This window comes from Schistocerca cancellata, chromosome 7, assembly GCF_023864275.1.
Source record: "Schistocerca cancellata isolate TAMUIC-IGC-003103 chromosome 7, iqSchCanc2.1, whole genome shotgun sequence".
Taxonomy (NCBI): domain Eukaryota; kingdom Metazoa; phylum Arthropoda; class Insecta; order Orthoptera; family Acrididae; genus Schistocerca; species Schistocerca cancellata.
Genome location: NC_064632.1, coordinates 324,094,393 through 324,117,155, shown reverse-complemented (window position 1 = coordinate 324,117,155; position 22,763 = coordinate 324,094,393). Strand labels below are relative to the sequence as shown.

Here is a 22,763-nt window from a genome sequence, read left to right as displayed (position 1 = left end):
TACATACATTACTGTGGAGGAAACACCATCAAGTGCTATCCCTAATAATGGTTATTTATGAATGTGGTGGCAACAGGCATAACCAGCATACACATTAACAGTTAGTACAATTCACATAAAAAAGTAAAAATATGATTTATGTTTGGCATTACCGTCAAATGATGTTACAACTTACTTTCACATATATGAATTTCATATGCAGAATGATGAAATCCAATTCTTTTGCGGGTCTTTATTGCTGTGCCAACATAAACCACATTATTATCCAGTAGTTCACATTTTAAATAAAACTGGACACGACATGGTCAATGTCTAAAAATCAAATGGCATACGCGTAAGCAAATATGACTCCACAACTGTGTCATCAGAGACATAGAAAAATAGCTTAAACAAAAGAAAAACATGCAAATTAACATCTCTTAAAACAGTAGTACAACATGTAAGCCTTTATAAACATTTATTTATTTCCTTTGTTTCAGCTATCTGTCATATTTACTGACATGTATTCCATTTGATTTTTCGATGTCAACGGTGTCACGTCTAGTTTTATTTGAAATGTGAACTAATGAATTTTAATGTGGTTTACAACGCTGGCACAGTGACAAAGACCCTCATGAGGGTTGGATTTTATCATTTTACGTACGGAGTTCACATCTGTGAAAGTAAATTGTAATATCATTTGATAGTAATACCAAATATAATTAATATTTTTACTTTTTTATGTAAATCTTGCTAACTAGTGATGTATATGTAGATTGTGCCCATTACCACACATTCATAAGTAATCTTTGTTAGGGTACCTTCACTATAATGTGTGGAAGGTGATGTATATGTAGATTGTGTCCATTACCACCACATTCATAAGTAATCTTTGTTAGGGTTCCTTCACTATCATGTGTGGAAGGTAAGATAAGTGATTACAATTTTTCACTGTGACAGAGGTGTGAAGAAAGTTTATATATAGCTTTCTGACTATATTTTCTATTCTTGAAGCTGTTCTAAGTTTTGTCATTCGCTTCACTACCAGGTAGCTTGAAAATTATCTAACAGTGAAAAAGCCCAAAATAAAGTGTTTATTTCAAAAATAAAAATAGTCTATGGGAGACAATGACTTCCCTCAATAGAGCTATTGTCTATTGAAGGGCTTTTTAAAATACAAAAGAGGTGATATTTCAAAAAATTCTTACTGCCCCTCTTAATTATTAAACAAACATCATATAGACCAAAGTGCATACTGTACTATTATTCGCACGATCTATACTAATGGAGCCTATCTGGAGATCTAGAAGTTATGTAGGTTCTTTAAAGCATCTGCACATACAAATAAATATTCGTGCCGTCCCTGTGCTGCAAAGATTTTTAGGGAGGCATGATTATCTGAGTAAGACTGTTGAAGGGAAAACTATCATTTTTCTTACGTAACTCATTTGTGTTTTTCCACCGATCTCTGTGTCTGTCAGTCTTCTGAGCTGATGAAAGACATATGCAATTGAGTCGTCTCAGTATTGTGTAAAGTTCTAACGTGTGGAAGTCTCAAGTTTTCATTCTACTATCGAGCTACATCCTAATTTCCTTCTCCCAAAGTGATGGGGACTTGAATTTTAAAATTCAACTCTTCCAAGAGGAAGTCAACTCTAAGACAGAATAACCACTGCAGCCACACTGGTACACTGGTATTGTTTTACATCGTCAGCACACCAAAACAAAAGGAGTTTACACTTAAGTATTGTTTCAGAATTGCACAATATTCTTAAAAAGCATGCATCTATACCTGCATGTGTTTCTGGGCATCCAATTCCTGGTACAGCTAGACATGCATTAACAGTTACTGCACATTTGGAAAATCCAATTCTCTCTCTACCCAACCAGTATAAAGTATGACACTTTTGGTTGGGTTGATATTTGTTTGCTTGCTGATGGCCCATACAAATAACTGGAAGTGTCCTAATATCCTGCTATGTTAGACTTACATGGCCAGTTTGGATTTAAGTATAGAAACTTGTTTTGCAAGCTACACTTTTAATGGCTGAGCCACCCAGGCACAACTCACAATCCAATCTCACAGTTTACTTCTGCCAGTAACCCCTCTCTACAGTACAGGAGAGCTGGTGGCATTCAACAACCTCTAGCCTAACGATATATGAGGATCAGTTAAATGAAAACCGAACACTCACCACAACAGGACCATGGAATGATTTCATTCAAAAGTAATCACCACACCATTAAGACATTTATCCCACTGCAAGACGAGACTACCAATTCCTGTATGGTAGATTACAGTCGGCTGCTGCCTGATCCACTACTGCAGCCACTCTTGCACTTCCTCATCTGACAAACTGAGGTCCACGTATGTCTCTCCTCAAGTTGCCAAAGATGTAAAAATCACACAGTGATTCCAACAGCCCAATGGGAAATGGCAAAGCCAACACTGGAAACATCCCACATTTCCCCAACCAGAAATCCAAAATTGTTCACACAAGTTCCGGTAAGCTCATGATGCCCACCTCCTCTGAGTGCAATGGGCCCTTCGCTTATCGAGTTCCTCAATCATGGAACCACAGTTGGTGCACAGTGCTATGAAGACACTTTGCAGAAACTGCAATGTGTCAAAATCATAATGCCCAGGAATGCTGTCAGAGAATCATCCTGTTGCATGATAATGCTCACCCCCACACTGCCAATCAGATGACAGTTACACTTCAGCGATTTTTACATCTTTGGCAACCTGAAAAGAGGTGTGTGAAAACCCATTTCAGTCGGGCAAGGAAGAGTGGGTGCGGCTGTGGATCCATCAACAGCCAACCATGTTTAGCAAAACAGGAATTGATTGTTTCGTCTTCCAGTGAGATAAATATCTGAACGGTTCAGTGATTCTTTTTGAATGGAATCATTGGTCCTGTTGTGGCGGGTTTCGGTTTTCATTTGACTGTTCCCTACAGAAAAAATAGATGCAGACAAGAGACAGCAAAACATTTTCTATCAACATGATGCTCAAGATTGATTTCTACCATACACTGTCAGCTTCCATATCCTTTGTCTCACAAGCTCTAGTTTGGTCTATGAGCCATTTGACATTTACTGCTATATATAGCAATACACGTTACTAGAAAGTTAGACAATGGAAACTCCAGGTTGGAATATCAACAATATTAGGGAAAGAACAGATTGTTACATGCCACAACTCATCAGGACATCTTTAAAATTGCATAAACAATACATCCATAGAATTCAAGTTATCTCCTGGAAATACTACTAGTCAAACTAGTTTAAACTGCACAAAATCATTTCTGAAATACTGTCCAAGACTGTTACTGAAATTAGTCATGATCTTCAACAACAGCATAATTATCAAAGGCTTATCTAATGAAAACATGGAAAGCTAATTATTATGGCTGCTTATTATTTAATAGGAAGTTTTCTTTTTTAATCTACAAAATCCAGTAAATTTATATACTTTAAACTGAAGTGTGACTATGTTTTGAAATTCTGACAACACTTTACCCTTACATATCACATTTTATATAAAAAAAATTAAAAAAAAGGAAAATAAAAATTTCTCACCTGATGACAAAAATCAGCTATTGAACGATCTCCCTCTATAAAATGTTGGTAAAATTCTGAATCCTTCTGAAGCTGTCCAGAAGTTATTAGGCGGAGATACACTACAATATAATCTGAATAGCCTTGTTCATTAAATAGTTTATGTAAATCTTTCAGTGAAAATACATCACTGCCTTCTCCAACACGATCCAATACTTCCATGAACTGCAAGAAAGGAAATTTCATAGGTAATTTAACCAAAACTAAAGCTTATACTTCACATAAGAGTACAAAATGTCTCCATAGCATCATGAGGCATCACACAAAAACTCAAAATAATGAACAGCATGTCAAAGAACAATTGTTTTCTCCCAAGTGCTTGTTACAAATCATAGAATTCCAATTGGCATAAAAACAAAATAACCAAAAGAGAAATTCTTTGTAACACACAAATGCCACAAAAGTGTGAATAGTCTCCCATCATGCATGCAAACTCTCATTCAAAGTTCTACGAGTGTACTGAAACAGACAGAAGAAGACAACTTCTTATCAGTATTTTATAACTGTAGGGGCTTTTCCACCTATCTTCCCACTATACACTATGTCTTATATGCATGCAGTCTATCTACTGTTGAGTGTTAACCATTCGTTTGACTGGTGGCTCTTCAAACTGAGGAGAGACCAACTGCATCAGTGTTATCCCATCACTGAGGAGATCTCCAACTTTATTACTTTTACTAAAATTATTTCACCTGTTATTAACTGATACTATACTAAAGGGTGGTTTTGAAAAAAAGCCATAGTCGTTTTTGGTCATGGTTGTCTGAAAACAATTTTGCTCATCAAGAACAATATTCCAGGCTCGATACTTGCCAGAGTCACACCCAATGAATGTCAAAGAGGAACCTGCTGCATGCTCACACCTGTCATATATGACATGAAAGATGCTGAACACAGTGAGAACTGAGCAGTCATGATGCAAAGTCAACCTCCGGAAATATGGCTCAGCACTGATGATGAAATTTGCCAGTGTGGTGACCTACAGGATACATGCACTATCTGTGGTCTTGCTGCAGGTAACAATAAATAAATAAACAAACCAGTTATAAACTTGGGCACCCTTTATGTTTTCTGACTTACTCGTCCCTCTTAACTGATCCTTCTTAGGCAGTGTAAACCACATGATTGGGTAATAATTCGTAAGAGTTCAAAGACAGACGAGAAAGAGAGAGAGAGAGAGAGAGAGAGAGAGAGAGAGAGAGAGAGAGAGAGAGATACTTGGTTTTGTTTTGCTTTAGGGTCCAAAAAACAACTTGGATCATATGCGTTCAAGTCAAAACTATAGAACACAAAGACAGAGAGGAGTCCCAAGTGACATAAGAGAAGACAGCTAAAAACAGGCATGTGGAAAAAGGGCTAAAATAGACACCATACAGAAATGGAGGTCCAAAACTATAAATTAAATGGTCTTCACCATATTGCTTTGGCGGATAAAAAGTAAAACGCGGTCAACATCCATGTGTCATTAGCTGAAACGGCCGATAACTCTGACGGCAAACCCAAGCGGGAGAGCCGAGAGGAGGTCGTCCAAGTCACTGCGAGAGGCTTAATAAGCCATAGCTTATTCCCGCGAAGGGAGGACCATGGGCAATGCCAAAGGAACACCACCTCCTGAAAGATGGCAACATAGAGATCATCGGTGGGATCATAGGAACTCGTGGGCTGAGGTACGAGGCAGCAGCATCAGCAGCCCCATTTCCTGGCAGACTGACACGACCAGGAACCCACAGAAACATCCCATTGGCTCCACAAAGAGTGATCAAGTGACAGTTTTCCTGGACCCGCTGCACTAAGAGATGGGCAGTGTACAGTGCACCACTTTGAAGGGCGCTGAGTGTGTCTGAGCAGAGGACACAACTGAAAAGTCTATGTCGCCAGATGTACTCCATGGCCTGATACAGGGCAAAGGGCTTGGCTGTAAATACTGAGCAGTGTGCCGGAAGCCAATCGAAAGACACGATTGTCAATGACTAAGGCACACTCGACCCCAAGGTCAATCGGAGAGCCATCAGTTGTAATGGTACTTTGACTACCGCGCCTCCACCAATACAAAGATATAATTTACGATCGCGCATGCGGAAGAGCGCTGTGCCAGCGACCGATTTTTATAAATAATTTTGATTTTTTTTTACTTTTGTGTAGGTTTTGTTTTTAACAGCTAATTGATTACTCTCTCTTGTCTTGATACGAAAGATGTGTATTTTTCCACGCTGTGTTGAATGTGCTTTTGGGTGGAAATTAAAATTATATTACAAAGCGAGGTTGTTTCAATAGTGATTCGAGGTGGTTATCGCCAAATTTGTGAATTGATCATGAGAGTGACAACTTGAAGAAGTTTTCAACAGACGGAGAAAAGTGAAAGACGGGGTTGTCCTACAAGGGAATTAGGAGGACAGCCATGAAGACTATATTGTAATTAGTACTGCGTTTCTAACAAGTTTATAAGGTAAATTTCCACTAGTTTCTGATGCTATTTCCGTACAGTCGCTTTTTGTAGTGTTCCCGACCCGGTCTGCAATGCACGGTCAAATTACAGCACTATCTCAATCAATAATACGAAGTCCGCCTTATCCGTAACTGAAACCACCAAAATTCAAAACCCAATCAGATTTTCTATTTTATATTTTCACTACAATTGGCGTCCTGGTGACAGGACTTACAATCTCCGGATTTGATACAAGTGCAATTATTATAAATTTTGGACATTTTGTCTAATTTTAATCACTTAATAGCATCAGAAAATGAATTTGGACTAAGTCTCATTCATTTAAATTGTAACGTTACATGAATGAAATTTACAACAACATTGTTTTCCCTGTTATTAATTCCGTTCCATAAAATAACTTGCACAGACGCGAAAGAAAAATTTTGGATTGAAAACTGTATATCTGACGCTACATTTGCAACATAATACTGAAAAAAAAAAAAAAAAAAAATATTTTTGGCGAGTACAGAAATTTACATTTTTTCCAGTTTCAAGCAGCCATCTGTACTTCCTTTATTCCGATCCATTTATTTCGAAATTATTTTTCCTAATTGTAGTTAAAATTGATTTACTATTATTGCAAATGATAAGTGAAGAGCATATTCACAGTCATTTATTTGTGAGAGGGAAATTTCAGTACCAGTTTAATAATTCAATTTCTAATTAAAAATCATATAGAAATATCCATTTCCATAAGAGAAATTTCAGATTTAAACATATCGTATTTAAAAATTTTTTTTTGCCATTGGAAAATTTTATTTGCAATTAATTAGGAAAATAGCAAGATGGACGCTAGAAGCGTAGAAATTGTTTCCGCGGACGAGCTTAGTGAAAGTGACACGTAGCAAAACATGTCTGACAGTCAAATGAATATTGAACTTAATAGTGAGGATGTTCAAGACATAATTTTACCGGATCGATTAAGACAACAACCCCTATATTTAAACAGATATACAGGCGAATGGAGAGCGAGTACTATGTGACAAAACGCGACATTGACAACGTCAACTTCAGAACCAGACATCAATCAGACACCAAAAAAATGACGAAACTAAGACACAAGACTCTGACATGCTCAACCAGATTCTGAAGTTGCTTGGTGACCAAAACAGAAAATTTGACGCTATAGACAAAAATTTAAAACGGGAGATTGGGATATTTGACACTAAATTCGATGAACTGACACGGGACATAAAACAAAATTTTGAAAAACAATCGAGACAAATTGCCGACTTGCCAGAAACCACCAGTAGTCTTGGAAGGAAATTTACTGACTTATCAGACAAGGTTACGAGACAAGAAAAGGTATTTATGGAATTCAGTGATGAGACAAAAACTGACTTACAACGATGTAATGAGAAATTGTTAACAGTAGTTTTTGAACAACAGAAAACCAGTACCCAAACTGACGAATTACGACAGTCACACAATTCCGTAAAAAAAAAAAACCAAGAACACTTAGACCTGACAATTACAGATCTTTCAGACAGATTAAATGATGTAACATTGGAGCAGAAATCCTTACAGGAAAAGTTAGAAAAACTTGAAGACAGAACAGATGTAGCATCTTTAAAGAATGACACAACTCTAGCAGAGAAACTTGTACATGAATGCAAATTATGTGATGATTATTTAGATGAGAAGTTTGAGACAATGACAGATAATTTTAGATAAGACAAAGGAACAGGTAAAGGGAGAAACATAATATTCAGAAAGAGGTACGTAAACTTAAAGAAAATGTAATACCAAGTTTGTCAGTGATACCAAAACCCATAACAGGCAACCAAAACACAAATGAGAATCCGAATAATGCTAGACCCAGCACACAGCCGAAAATAGGATTACCAATGAGTGATACAAGTCCCAATGAACCATTTTCAATGCTACCACAAGATCAAAATTACTATCAGACATCACCACATACTATGCACAGTCTGACACAAAATGCAGGACCCATAATACCATCGGGAGTAGCTGATGAAACATTAGTACGACATGGATACTTTCAGACATTTTCATGTGATGAGAAAGACAAAGTGCATCCAATTGTTTTCATCCGCTCTTTTGACGATATTTTCCCGAGACATTGGTTAGAAGCTGATAAAATTCGATATGTTACAAATTTGTTACGTGGAAGAGCAGCTAAGTGGGGAGCAGCAATGAAAAGATGATGTTTAACATTTGAACATATTGAACAAGCATTTCTTGAGGAATTCTGGTCGATCACAGAACAGTAAAGTTTAAAACGAGAAGTATACAATCCAGAAATTTACAACCCGAAGAAAGAGACTTTACATCAATACTTTGAACGCTACCTAGACAAAACATTATATTGGACAAAACCAGCAGATTTACCAGACGTAATTAGAACACTTAAAAGCCACTTACCATTTCCTTACCGTGATAAATTAATAGGAGTATCTGAGGACAACATAAAGAATTTTTTCAGTTATGTTGATGAGATAGATGTTGTTTACAGAGATGAGATCAGGAATTTCAATCAATTGTATCCAATCCATCCAAGAAATTCGCGTATGCACAACAACAGAAATGACAGGCTATTGGAATCCGCCTCCGACACCACAACAAAACACTCAAAGAAACAATTCGCACTACAATGGGACAAATCCATTCAATATTAGGAGAAACAACTCGCAGCTTTGGCAGGGAAACGGTAATTATTACTATAATGGTTATCCGAACAGTAATTACAATCAGAACAATAACAGTTATATTCAAAATAACAACAACAGAAGAATGAACCGAAATCATAGGAATCAAAGAAGAGAGGATAACAGGTACCATCCAGGATATTTTCAGAGAAACAACATACAACAACATCCAAATATGTATTGCAGGAATAACTGTAATGACAATACCAGTTACAGTCATGGGCGAAATAATGTATGGGGAAATCACAATGGACCACTGCCACGACACGTGCAATACAGCAATCCTCAATTCCTACCTAATGGAACTCCCAATGCGACGCGAGTTAATGTCAACAACCAAACAGCTGATACTGGGATGACACGCGACAGAAATGTAAATATTATTGAGTTGGGCAATGACCCCAACCCGCAGCAAAAACCGAATTTGCCGGAAAACGAACGACGACCGAGCTAAGCGCTCGAGTTACGGCCAATAGGGAGCAGAGCGCAACGGAACCGACGATTTGTTTTCTCCGATATGATGACAGTAAGAAAACAGAAAAAGAATTATATCAGGATGCAGATTTTAATAGTACCAGTAAAATAAAGACGATTATTCAGGCTATAACACGAGTTATGATTGGTAGTTATGAAGTGGAAGTAATGTTAGATACAGGAGCAGCAGCAAGTGTCATTTCAATGTCTTTATATAATGAACTCAAACAAATAATGAACATACAAACATTGCCAGTACAGAATTGTCACATTATAAGTGCCACCGGTAACAAATCAAAGAACATGAAATTTCAAGCTCTCATTAACTTCACATTTTCAAATATACCACTCAATTACAGTTTTCTGGTAGTAGATAAATTAGTTATGCATTGCATATTAGGAATTGACTTTTTGAATGAATATCAAGCAATCATAGATTTAGGAAAAGGGAAATGTCATTTAACCGTAAACCAACAACAACTGACAATAGAATTAACACAGGGTAAAAACTTAAATAGTAAACAAGGTAAGTTTGAACAGTTACATTTTGTGTATCCACCAGCAACAAACATATGTGATTTAACTTTTAATGAAGCTGTATCTCAGGGAGTTAAACCTAATGATTTATATGAGAAATGCACAGAATCTGAATATCTGACGAAGGAACAACAACTTGAATTACTTGAAGTTTTGCAGCAATTTGCTGTGGAGAAACCTGGAATTATTAGAGGCTATACTTATGAGATGGATGTTAAACCACACAAAACATAACATATTATAATATTCCTTGGTCAAAGAAAACCGCAGTTTTGAAAGAGATTGAAAGAATGCAAGCTTGGGATATCATTGAAAGGTCACATTCACCATACTGCAGTCCAATCCTAGCAGTTAATAAAGAGGATGGTAGTGTAAGGTTAGTGCTGGACGCACGAGAAATTAACAAAGTCGTAATTCCAATCAACACACGACCTATAAATTTGGAAGAACAATTTTTAAAATTTCATAATGTACAGCATTTAACCAATATCGACCTCTGCTCATCGTTTTGGCAGGTTAACCTCCATAAAAACAGCCGTAAATACACTGCATTTCTATGTGAGGGACGTAGTTATCAATTTTGTGTTCTACCCTTTGGTCTACGAGTGAGTGCTGGAGTATTTATTGAAGCCTTAGATGCTGTTCTTGGACCACAATTGCTATCACAAATCACAGTTTATGTTGATGACATTGTCATTGCCACCACTACTTGGGAAGAACACGTTAATCTTTTGAAGCAACTTCTGACTAAATTTTCTGACGCAGGTGTCACTATCAATTTATCAAAGACGAAATTAGGGAGGAGAGAAATCAAATTCCTTGGTCACATCATATTAACTGAAGGCATTTATCCAGACTCAAGAAAAATTGATGCAATTAAGAATTTTCTATCCCCACAGAATCGTAAACAACTCAAAGCCTTTCTTGGTCTATCTTCATTCTTCAGGAAATTTGTACCCAACCATCTTCTTAACAGTCCACATCTTCTATCTTTACTCAAAAGAAATAATATTTGGAAATGGACAGAGTTCTGTCAGACAGATTTTGAACCGATTAAGAATGGTTTAGTAAATGCACCATTGTTATGTCATCCTGACATGATGTCAGACTTTTGCCTAGTAACAGATGCAAGTTCCTATGGGCTCGGAGCATTTTTATTCCAAATTCATGTAGAAAATAAACGAACAGTCATCAAACCTATCAGTTTTGCTAGCCGCACGCTCACTGATTGGGAAAAGTCATATTCAGTGACCGAGTGCGAAACACTTGCCATAGTATGGGCATTTCGCAAGTTTCGCTACTTTCTATGTGGAAAACGTACTAAGCTTTATACTGATCATCAAGCTCTTTCTTTCCTACTATCATGCAAGTTATTACATTCACATCTTGCACGCTGGTGTGCATCACTACAAGAATATGATTTTGATATTATATACATAAAAGGAGAATCCAACATTATAGCCGATGCTCTATCTCTTTTGCCACAAGGCCTACAAGAGTTTTCAGATGTGACAGAAAAAACACCAGATTTCAAAATTTTACTCATGTATGACAGTACATTTGCACCTTACTACAAAAACATGTGCAGGAAGTTAGCCATATTGCAGGACAATGATCCCAGTTGGATCCAGATAAAGAATAAATTGCGTGCAGGAACAGACCCACATCTTGAAAAATATTACACGTTACACAAAGAAGTACTATTTCACCGACGAAGCCCTGAATCACAGCATTGGTGTGTTTGCTTACCAGAAGCTCATGTTGATGATTTTATTTTATTTTCACACAGAACTTGGGGACACTATGGTGTAACCAAATGTACAGATAAGATTATACAATATTGCTATTTTCCAAATTTAAGGCGATGAGTATTGAGGAATATTAGGAAATGCATCATCATATGTCAGAAAGCCAAATATTCTAATCACACAAGCATGAATGAATTGCATCCAATCATACCTAAGAGGCCATTACAGCTAATTTCTTTAGATATTACAGGACCCTATCCACAGGCACGTGGAGGAATGAAATACATCCTTGCTGTGTTAGATGTTTTCACAAAGTATTTAAAATTATATGCTTTACGTTCAGTTTCTACCACTGCTATTACCAGATGTCTATTAACAGATTATTTTGTAAGAATAGGAAAACCTGAAGTTATGATCACGGATAATGCAGCGTATTTTACCAGTTTAAAATGGAAGACTTTTATTGAAGAACAGAATGTTAAACATATTTTAATTTCAAGATTTCACGCGGCAGGAAACCCGGTAGAAAGAACATTTCAAGAATTTGGACAGTTTATGAGAACACACACACCAGAGAGGCACACAAAATGGGTAGAATACCTAGCACCATTTGAACAAATAGTGAACAATTTAACTCACATTTCTACTGGATACACACCAACCGAATTAATTATGGGTGAAACAGAAAGAAATGAATGGACAGACCCTCTACCTAAATTTACAGCAACAACAAATCCTGTTAGTTTAGAAGAAAAGGTAAGACAAGCTTACACAACATTATGTGACAAAGCTAAGGAAAGAAAGCAGAAATATGACAGAGGTGTCAGGAAAGCACAAAAATTTCAAGTTGATGAGTCAGTTTTACTAAGAACACATCCTAAACCCACAAAACTGAAACATTTAAACAGGAAATGGCAGGTCTTATACTCTGGACCATACTGAATTGCAAATATTCCACACCCTGGCTGTTATTCATTAGAATATCCATTAACACATAAACCCAGAGGTCTACATCCACACAGACATTTGAAAAAAATACATACAGTAAAATGTTAGCTAATGAGAAGAAGATAATTAATATGATATACAGTTATGATGAGCCTACTTTGAAGTTATACAGATACTTACAATCTAATGAATGCAGGTAAGTCTAGAAAGCAATGTGAACCATCCAATAGCTAATAAGATATTTGGTTATAAGAGGAGTTGCTATTGAGGCATATACACATTAGAGGTGGCATATACACATTAGAGGAGGCATATACACATTAGAGGAGGCAGAGAACTGAACAGAATTATTTTCTTTAGGAGGCATGTGATAATAGTAATGTTGCTGCGAGTGACTGAATGAGATGAGTGAATGTAATTTTAGTTTAATAAGAGGACAAGTAGTAATATGGAAAGAGGTAAATGGAATATAAGATGAGAAAAGGGTATTATTATTATTATTATTATTATTATTGTTGAAGTAAAAAGTAAGTGATGATGAATAAGATATATATATATATATATAAATGAAAGTGCTGGCAGGTCGACAGACACACAAACGAACACAAACATACACACAAAATTCAAGCTTTCGCAACAAACTGTTGCCTCATCAGGAAAGAGGGAAGGAGAGGGAAAGACGAAAGGATGTGGGTTTTAAGGGAGAAGGTAAGGAGTCATTCCAGTCCCGGGAGCGGAAAGACTTACCTTAGGGGGAAAAAGGGACGGGTATACACTCGCGCACACACACACACACACACACACACACACACACACACACACACATCCATCCACACATATACAGACACAAGCAGACATATTTAAAGACAAAGAGTTTGGGCAGAGATGTCAGTCGAGGCAGAAGTGCAGAGGCAAAGATGTTGTTGAATGACAGGTGAGGTATGAGTAGCGGCAACTTTAAATTAGCGGAGATTGAGGCCTGGTGGATAACGGGAAGAGAGGATATATTGAAGAGCAAGTTCCCATCTCCGTAGTTCGGATAGGTTGGTGTTGGTGGGAAGTATCCAGATAACCCGGACGGTGTAACACTGTGCCAAGATGTGCTGGCCGTGCACCAAGGCATGTTTAGCCACAGGGTGATCCTCATTACCAACAAACACTGTCTGCCTGTGTCCATTCATGCGAATGGACAGTTTGTTGCTGGTCATTCCCACATAGAACGCTTCACAGTGTAGGCAGGTCAGTTGGTAAATCACGTGGGTGCTTTCACACGTGGCTCTGCCTTTGATCGTGTACACCTTCCGGGTTACAGGACTCGAATAGGTGGTGGTGGGAGGGTGCATGGGACAGGTTTTACACCGGGGACGGTTACAGGGGTAGGAGCCAGAGGGTAGGGAAGGTGGTTTGGGGATTTCATAGGGATGAACTAAGAGGTTACGAAGGTTGGGTGGACGGCGGAAAGACACTCTTGGTGGAGTGGGGAGGATTTCATGAAGGATGGATCTCATTTCAGGGCAGGATTTGAGGAAGTCGTATCCCTGCTGGAGAGCCACATTCAGAATCTGATCCAGTCCCGGAAAGTATCCTGTCACAAGTGGGGCACTTTTGGGATTCTTCTGTGGAGGGTTCCGGGTTTGAGGAGATGAGGAAGTGGCTCTGGTTATTTGCTTCTGTACCAGGTCGGGAGGGTAGTTACGGGGTGCAAAAGCTGTTTTCAGGTTGTTGGTGTAATGGTTCAAGGATTCCGGACTGGAGCAGATTCGTTTGCCACGAAGACCTAGGCTGTAGGGAAGGGACCGTTTGATGTGGAATGGGTGGCAGCTGTCATAATGGAGGTACTGTTGCTTGTTGGTGGGTTTGATGTGGACGGACGTGTGAAGCTGGCCATTGGACAGGTAGAGGTCAACGTCAAGGAAAGTGGCATGGGATTTAGAGTAGGACCAGGTCAATCCGATGGAACCAAAGGAGTTGAGGTTGGAGAGGAAATTCTGCAGTTCTTCTTCACTGTGAGACCAGATCATGAAAATGTCATCAATAAATCTGTACCAAACTTTGGGTTGGCAGGCCTGGGTAACCAAGAAGGCTTCCTCTAAGCGACCCATGAATAGGTTGGCGTACGAGGGGGCCATCCTGGTACCCATGGCTGTTCCCTTTAATTGTTGGTATGTCTGGCCTTCAAAAGTGAAGAAGTTGTGGGTCAGGATGAAGCTGGCTAAGGTAATGAGGAAAGAGGTTTTAGGTAGGGCGGCAGGTGATCGGCGTGAAAGGAAGTGCTCCATCGCAGCGAGGCCCTGGACATGCGGAATATTTGTGTATAAGGAAGTGGCATCAATGGTTACAAGGATGGTTTCCGGGGGTAACAGACTGGGTAGGGATTCCAGGCGTTCGAGAAAGTGGTTGGTGTGTTTGATGAAGGATGGGAGACTGCATGTAATGGGTTGAAGGTGTTGATCTACGTAGGCAGAGATGCGTTCTGTGGGGGCTTGGTAACCAGCTACAATGGGACGGCCGGGATGATTGGGTTTGTGAATTTTGGGAAGAAGGTAGAAGGTAGGGGTGCGGGGTGTTGGTGGGGTCAGGAGGTTGATGGAGTCAGGTGAAAGGTTTTGTAGGGGGCCTAAGGTTCTGAGGATTCCTTGAAGTTCCGCCTGGACATCAGGAATGGGATTACCATGGCAAACTTTGTAAGTGGTGTTGTCTGAAAGCTGACGCAGTCCCTCAGCCACATACTCCCGACGATCAAGTACCACAGTCGTGGAACCCTTGTCCGCCGGAAGAATGACGATGGATTGGTCAGCCTTCAGATCACGCATAGCTTGGGCTTCAGCAGTGGTGATGTTGGGAGTAGGATTAAGGTTTTTTAAGAAGGATTGAGAGGCAAGGCTGGAAGACAGAAATTCCTGGAAGGTTAGGAGAGGGTGATTTTGAGGAAGAGGAGGTGGGTCCCGCTGTGACGGAGGACGGAACTGTTCCAGGCAGGGTTCAATTTGGATAGTATCTTGGGGAGTTGGATCATTAGGAGTAGGATTAGGATCATTTTTCTTCGTGGTAAAGTGATATTTCCAGCAGAGAGTACGGGTGTAGGACAGTAAATCTTTGACAAGGGCTGTTTGGTTAAATCTGGGAGTGGGGCTGAAGGTGAGGCCTTTGGATAGGACAGAGGTTTCGGATTGGGAGAGAGGTTTGGAGGAGAGGTTAACTACTGAATTGGGGTGTTGTGGTTCCAGATTGTGTTGATTGGAATTTTGAGGTTTTGGAGGGAGTGGAGCTGGAAGTGGGAGATTGAGTAGATGGGAGAGACTGGGTTTGTGTGCAATGAGAGGAGGTTGAGGTTTGCTGGAAAGGTTGTGAAGGGTGAGTGAGTTGCCTTTCCGGAGGTGGGAAACCAGGAGATTGGATAGTTTTTTAAGGTGGAGGGTGGCATGCTTTTCTAATTTGCGGTTGGCCTGTAGGAGGATGCTCTGAACAACCGGTGTGGATGTGGGAGAGGAAAGATTGAGGACTTTTATTAGGGACAGGAGTTGATGGGTGTGTTGATTGGCTGAGTGGATGTGTAGGTGAAGGATTAGGTGGGTGAGGGCAATGGATTGTTCGGTTTGGAACTGGTATAGGGACTGATGGAAAGAAGGGTTGCAGCCAGAGATGGGAACTTTAAGTGTGAGGCCTTTGGGGGTGATGCCAAATGTCAGACAAGCCTGAAAAAATAAAATATGGGAGTGTAATCTGGCTAGGGCGAAGGCATGTTTGCGGAGGGAATGTAAATAAAACTTAATGGGGTCGTTGTGGAGGTGTTGTGAGGGTGACATGGTACTAGAAGGTGGAAAGTGGAACACGAGGCTGAAATGAAAATGAAAATAAATATAAAAAAAAATATAAAAATATATGGGGAGAGATAAAGGTAAAACTAGAAAGCAAATGGAGATCTGGTGTGAAAAAAGGCGAAAAAGGGTTGGTTAGAGCTGGGCTATGTTGATCCTGTGGTGAACTTGTGTAGGTAGATAATGATGTGCATAAAGGTTAGTGCCGCCAAAACACGTTAAAGGGTGGAGAAATACGGGAAAATTTCGAAAAAACTACGTGAGGATGTATTAAAAGGGTGGTTTGGTGGCGGCAGATTATGGAAATGAAGCTAACAATTGTCTGATGAAGAAATAATGACGTTAAAACCTGTGGGAAGCGGCTAAAAATGATCGATGATGTGAGAAAAACGGAACTGGAAATAAAGCAAAATATATTAAAACTAGCCGAAAAGGTTGTTTAATAGCTGAAAGGAACTGTTTGTGAACTGGAAACGGTGGATTTTATAGCAGCGGTAGTGTTGAAAGCGGAAAAAAAAATTTTGGTTATGGTTTGGAAGTGGGTTACGTATTATTGAGTATATATCGGCGGGATAAAATTGTATACTGGATTACGGTAAAAAAAGGAGAAGGTGAATAGAAAGTAAAACTGCTGGCAAAAACAGAAGGAGGAAATAAGATGACAGAAAAGACTACGAAATGTAACAGTGACAATAACAATAACAATAACAAACGTGATTGTTGGGTTCAAATTAATGATATGAATATAATAGAGGGAAACATTCCACGTGGGAAAAATATATTTAAAAAGAAAGATGATGAGACTTACCAAACAAAAGCGCTGGCAGGTCGATACACACACAAACAAACACAAACATACACACAAAATCTAGCTTTCGCAACCAACGGTTGCCTCGTCAGGAAAGAGGGAAGGAGAAGGAAAGACAGAAGGATATGGGTTTTAAGGGAGAGGGTAAGGAGTCATTCCAATCCCGGGAGCGGAAAGACTTACCTTAGGGGGAAAAAAGGACAGGTATACACTCGCACACACACACATATCCATCCACACATACAAGACACAAGCAGACATTTGTAAAGGCAAAGAGTTTGAGCAGAGATGTCAGTCGGGACGGAAGTACAGAGGCAAAGATGATGTTGAAAGACAGGTGAGGTATGAGCGGCGGCAGATTGAAATTAGGAATTAGCGGAGATTGAGGCCTGGCGGATAGCGAGAAGAGAGGATATGCTGAAGGGCAAGTTCCCATCTCCGGAGTTCTGACAGGTTGGTGTTAGTGGGAAGTATCCAGATAACCCGGACGGTGTAACACTGTGCCAAGATGTGCTGGCCGTGCACCAAGGCATGTTTAGCCACAGGGTGATCCTCATTACCAACAAACACTGTCTGCCTGTGTCCATTCATGCGAATGGACAGTTTGTTGCTGGTCATTCCCACATAGAACGCTTCACAGTGTAGGCAGGTCAGTTGGTAAATCACGTGGGTGCTTTCACACGTGGCTCTGCCTTTGATCGTGTACACCTTCCGGGTTACAGGACTCGAATAGGTGGTGGTGGGAGGGTGCATGGGACAGGTTTTACACCGGGGACGGTTACAGGGGTAGGAGCCAGAGGGTAGGGAAGGTGGTTTGGGGATTTCATAGGGATGAACTAAGAGGTTACGAAGGTTGGGTGGACGGCGGAAAGACACTCTTGGTGGAGTGGGGAGGATTTCATGAAGGATGGATCTCATTTCAGGGCAGGATTTGAGGAAGTCGTATCCCTGCTGGAGAGCCACATTCAGAATCTGATCCAGTCCCGGAAAGTATCCTGTCACAAGTGGGGCACTTTTGGGGTTCTTCTGTGGAGGGTTCCGGGTTTGAGGAGATGAGGAAGTGGCTCTGGTTATTTGCTTCTGTACCAGGTCGGGAGGGTAGTTACGGGATGCAAAAGCTGTTTTCAGGTTGTTGGTGTAATGGTTCAAGGATTCCGGACTGGAGCAGATTCGTTTGCCACGAAGACCTAGGCTGTAGGGAAGGGACCATTTGATGTGGAATGGGTGGCAGCTGTCATAATGGAGGTACTGTTGCTTGTTGGTGGGTTTGATGTGGACGGACGTGTGAAGCTGGCCATTGGACAGGTGGGTATATATATATATATATATATATATATATATATATATATATATATATATATATATATATATATATATATATATATATATATAATAGAGGGAAACATTCCACGTGGGAAAAATATATTTAAAAAGAAAGATGATGAGACTTACCAAACAAAAGCGCTGGCAGGTCGATAGACACACAAACAAACACAAACATACACACAAAATTCTAGCTTTCGCAACCAAAGGTTGCCTCGTCAGGAAAGAGGGAAGGAGAAGGAAAGACAAAAGGATATGGGTTTTAGGGGAGAGGGTAAGGAGTCATTCCAATCCCGGGAGTCCCTCTTTCCTGACGAGGCAACCGTTGGTTGCGAAAGCTAGAATTTTGTGTGTATGTTTGTGTGTCTATCGACCTGCCAGCGCTTTTGTTTGGTAAGTCTCATCATCTTTCTTTTTATATATACATATACAGGGTGTTACAAAAAGGTACGGCCAAACTTTCAGGAAAAATTCCTCACACACAAAGACAGAAAATATGTTATGTGGACATTTGTCCGGAAACGATTACTTTCCATGTTAGAGCTCAATTTATTACTTCTCTTCAAATCACATTAATCATGGAATGGAAGCACACAGCAACAGAATGTACCAGCGTGACTTCAAAAACTTTGTTACAGGAAATGTTCAAAATGTCCTCCGTTAGCGAGGATACATGCATCCATCCTCCGTCACATGGAATCCCTGATGCGCTGATGCAGCCCTGGAGAATGGCTTATTGTATCACAGCCATCCACAATACGAGCACGAAGAGTCTCTGCATTTGGTACCGGGGTTGTGTAGACAAGAGCTTTCAAATGCCCCCATAAATGAAAGTCAAGAGGGTTGAGGTCAGGAGAGCGCGGAGGCCATGGAATTGGTCCGCCTCTACCAATCCATCGGTCACCGAATCTGTTGTTGAGAAGCGTACAAACACGTCGACTGAAATGTGCAGGAGCTCCATCGTGCATGAACCACATGTTGTGTTGTACTTGTAAAGGCACGTGTTCTAGCAGCACAGGTAGAGTATCGCGTATGAAATCATGATAACGTGCTCCATTGAGCGTAGGTGGAAGAACCAAAATGAGCTCTTACATGGAAATTAAGCGTTTCCGGACACATGTCCACATAACATCTTTTCTTTATTTGTGTGTGAGGAATGTTTCCTGAAAGTTTGGCCGTACCTTTTTGTAACACCCTGTATATACACTTACCACACTGATGTACATACTTGTAGGATCCTAAGACATTTAGAGAGGCACCACTCTTAGAAATGGTAATAGAGGGGTACCACTCTTAGAAACAGCAATAATGGGGACACCACACTCAGAAACGGTATTAGGTATAGGAAATTTTACATTAGATTAAGTAAACATGTATTTTGTCTATCATATTTTATTTTGTGTAGTCCACTGTAGGAGATGACTTTACTAGTATTTATGAAGTAGTTAGCAACAATTCCATGAACCTATCCTCCTACAGAGGGCTGTCTTGAAGCTTGAAATATGTGTAAATTTTATCCCAGGAGGCAAGATGAATTTTAAGTTGAATATTCTAGCGAGTTTCCACAATTACCTTAAAATGTTGCAAGTGTAACAAAAGGGAAAGGAACAAAAACAAAAAAAGCAAAGAAAGGAAAAAGAATGAGCTAACAAACAAAATAAATAAAATGTATATTTCAATCTGAATGTAATGTAATTCACAAGTCAGCACAATGATATTGAATGTAACGTAAAAATTTACTATATTTTTCATTTAATTCTGTATATGTATTATATGACAATGTAAATATCTCATGTGATGATTAATTGTAAATATTTGTATATTTATGTACTTATTATATCAAGAAATGTATTTTAAGGAGATGTTAATGAACTGCAAAGGACTTGTGCACGTAGCACATGATTCATATAAATGGAACTGAAAATGCAAAGAAGAAACCAACATGATGGAACACTGGTCAAGAAATATTTACGTAGTGTCATATGCCTTCCTTGAAGTGTATGGTGTAGTGGAAGCCGGCAGGTCTTCAGGTTGGTGTAAAGGACAAGCTCATCACCTGTCGTAGGCAGTGTGGTGTTTCCTGTGCCCTCATTGACCATTTATACCCCGGTGGACACCACCAAAATTCGACTGCTGGAGATCACCATTTCGTGCCGACACAATGAACAAACTTTGGATTTTCTTCCAGTCACACGCAAGAGATCCAGGCAGTACACACACACTCAGAAGCCAATAACACGTTTAAAGACACTGGAGCAATATAATAGAAACATTTATTGTTCGAATTAATTCCATTGTAAACACGAATCGTGTGAACTGAATTCAAATGCTGTGCTACAGGCGTCTAAAACTTGCGAAATGAGGGATGCTCAACTACCGGACCTACCGATAGATGGCTCTACCAGCTGATTACTGTCGTCTGTATTGCCCGCCATATTCGAATTTGCCAAGAAGTTTCTCTCGGTCTGTACGGTGTATAAGGAATTAAGGATTATCGAAATGGTGATTTCTTGTTCAGCTTTCAATTGTACGAAGCGATGGAGTAAGGAAAGTGACTTACCATTTCACAGGTAATAGGACTACCGATACAATACGATAATGATACAGACTTAGTGCGTTTGCTAATTTGATGTTTTTGAACAGGTTTCCTCTGAAGCACCCAGAGCCGCTAAAGAAGTGGATTACTTCCGTGAAGTGGAAAGATTTTAATCCTATGTCTTGCAGTTTTCTTTGCGGAAACCTTTTCCGGCAAGATGATTACGTAGTGAGCCCTGGAACATGGAAGAAACGTTTCAGACCCGAAGCAGTGCCATCAGTTTTTGACTTTCCGGCACATTTGATGCCACCAAATAAACAGCCACGACGACATATTGTTAGGATTTTGAGTGACAACGATGCTTCTCCATTTGAGGTAGCTAATGAATTTCCTTGCTATGTGTGTGCTTTTTGACTTTTGTGAATTTATTTCGTACGGACACAAATGGGCTACATAGGTCTAAGCAGTGTTGTAATACAGGTCCATATTTTTGTTTTTAGCGTTCTGTCCTGGAATCCGTGCCCGATTTGCTCAGTGCAGAAGCTACTGATTGCGTGGAGAATGTTGTCAATGAGAATTCTTCTGTGGAAAGCATGTCCCATTTATCCAATGCAGAAGCTGCGAATTGTGTCGAAAACGTTAGTATAAGGATGTTTTCACATCCCCAAAGTTTTCTTATAATATTTTTTCATCAAGCCTTGAGTTATTTCAATCATATATAACGAAATTATTTGTTTATTTCAGAGTGCAGTTGGTTCTTAAGTAATTGATTGTGGTATACAGTCAAAAATAGAAATGGAAGACAAGCCGACCGAAACTTGCAATTTTTTCTGACATTGTGCACGAATTAAAACGTAAACTGAAGTGCGCCCGTGAAAAACTCCGAAGAAGAGAGAAGAAAGTGTTTTCCAAGGATGACATCATAAGTTCATTGAAGGAGAAGGGGCATCTTCCTGAGAAGTTACATAACTTCCTCAATCATCAGAAAGGAACACAAGTGGAATTAGTGTGCAATTTAGTGAACAACTCTCTCTCGTCAAAGGGTAATAGATACACAACAAATGTGAAAATGTTTGCGATGACTGTGTACTTTTATTCACCACAACCATATGAATACCTGCAAAAATTAATGCCTCTGCCCCATAAATAATTAATTTCCGAATGGGTGGCAAGTGTAGACTGTGAACCTGGCTTCTTAAAAGATGTTTTTAAGTACATTGATTTGAACCCAATTGTAAGGGAGCAGTTCACCGATTCATGTCTAATTGTAGACAGTATGGCAATTAGGAAGCAAGTACTTTGGGACCAAGGAACTAAGCAATACACAGATTTTTTAGACTTTGGTAGGGAAGTGCCTCAGTCAAAAGAAGTAATAGAGGCATCTTAGGCTCTGGTTTTCATGCTTGTCTCTATTAAAGGCAAATTTAAATGCCCGATTGTGTATTTCTTTATCAACGGTGTACAGGCAAATAATCTGGCCACATTGATAAAATCTGCTTTAGAGAGGCTGCATAGTTCTGGCATTAGGGTTTGGTGTGTTACATGTGATGGCTGCAAGGTAAATATAAGCACTTTACGTTCACTTGGCTGTACTTTAAATTTTTCCAAGGGTGATTTTAAAAGCTACTTTCCTCATCCTGTGGAAAAATGCAATGTTTATTGTATCTTGGACATGTGTCATATGATTAAGTTTGCCAGAAATGCTCTAGCAGAAGTATCTGCTATTGACTCTCCAACTGGCATTATTAGATGGCGTTTCATTCAGCAATTGAACAAGGTACAACAAGAAGAAGGTATGACATTTGCCAACAAAC

At 39.5% G+C, this 22,763-nt stretch overlaps 1 protein-coding gene across 1 annotated transcript in view; it reads right to left on the bottom strand.

Annotated features, from left to right (window-relative positions):
• LOC126091899 (ubiquitin thioesterase otubain-like) overlaps positions 1-22,763 on the bottom strand; it is a 71,863-nt gene that overhangs the window by 2,306 nt on the left and 46,794 nt on the right. Inside the window, exon 5 of the mRNA XM_049907198.1 lies at positions 3,562-3,765. Within this exon, the coding sequence (XP_049763155.1) occupies positions 3,562-3,765 (204 nt within the window). The remainder of the gene's footprint in view (positions 1-3,561; positions 3,766-22,763) is intronic.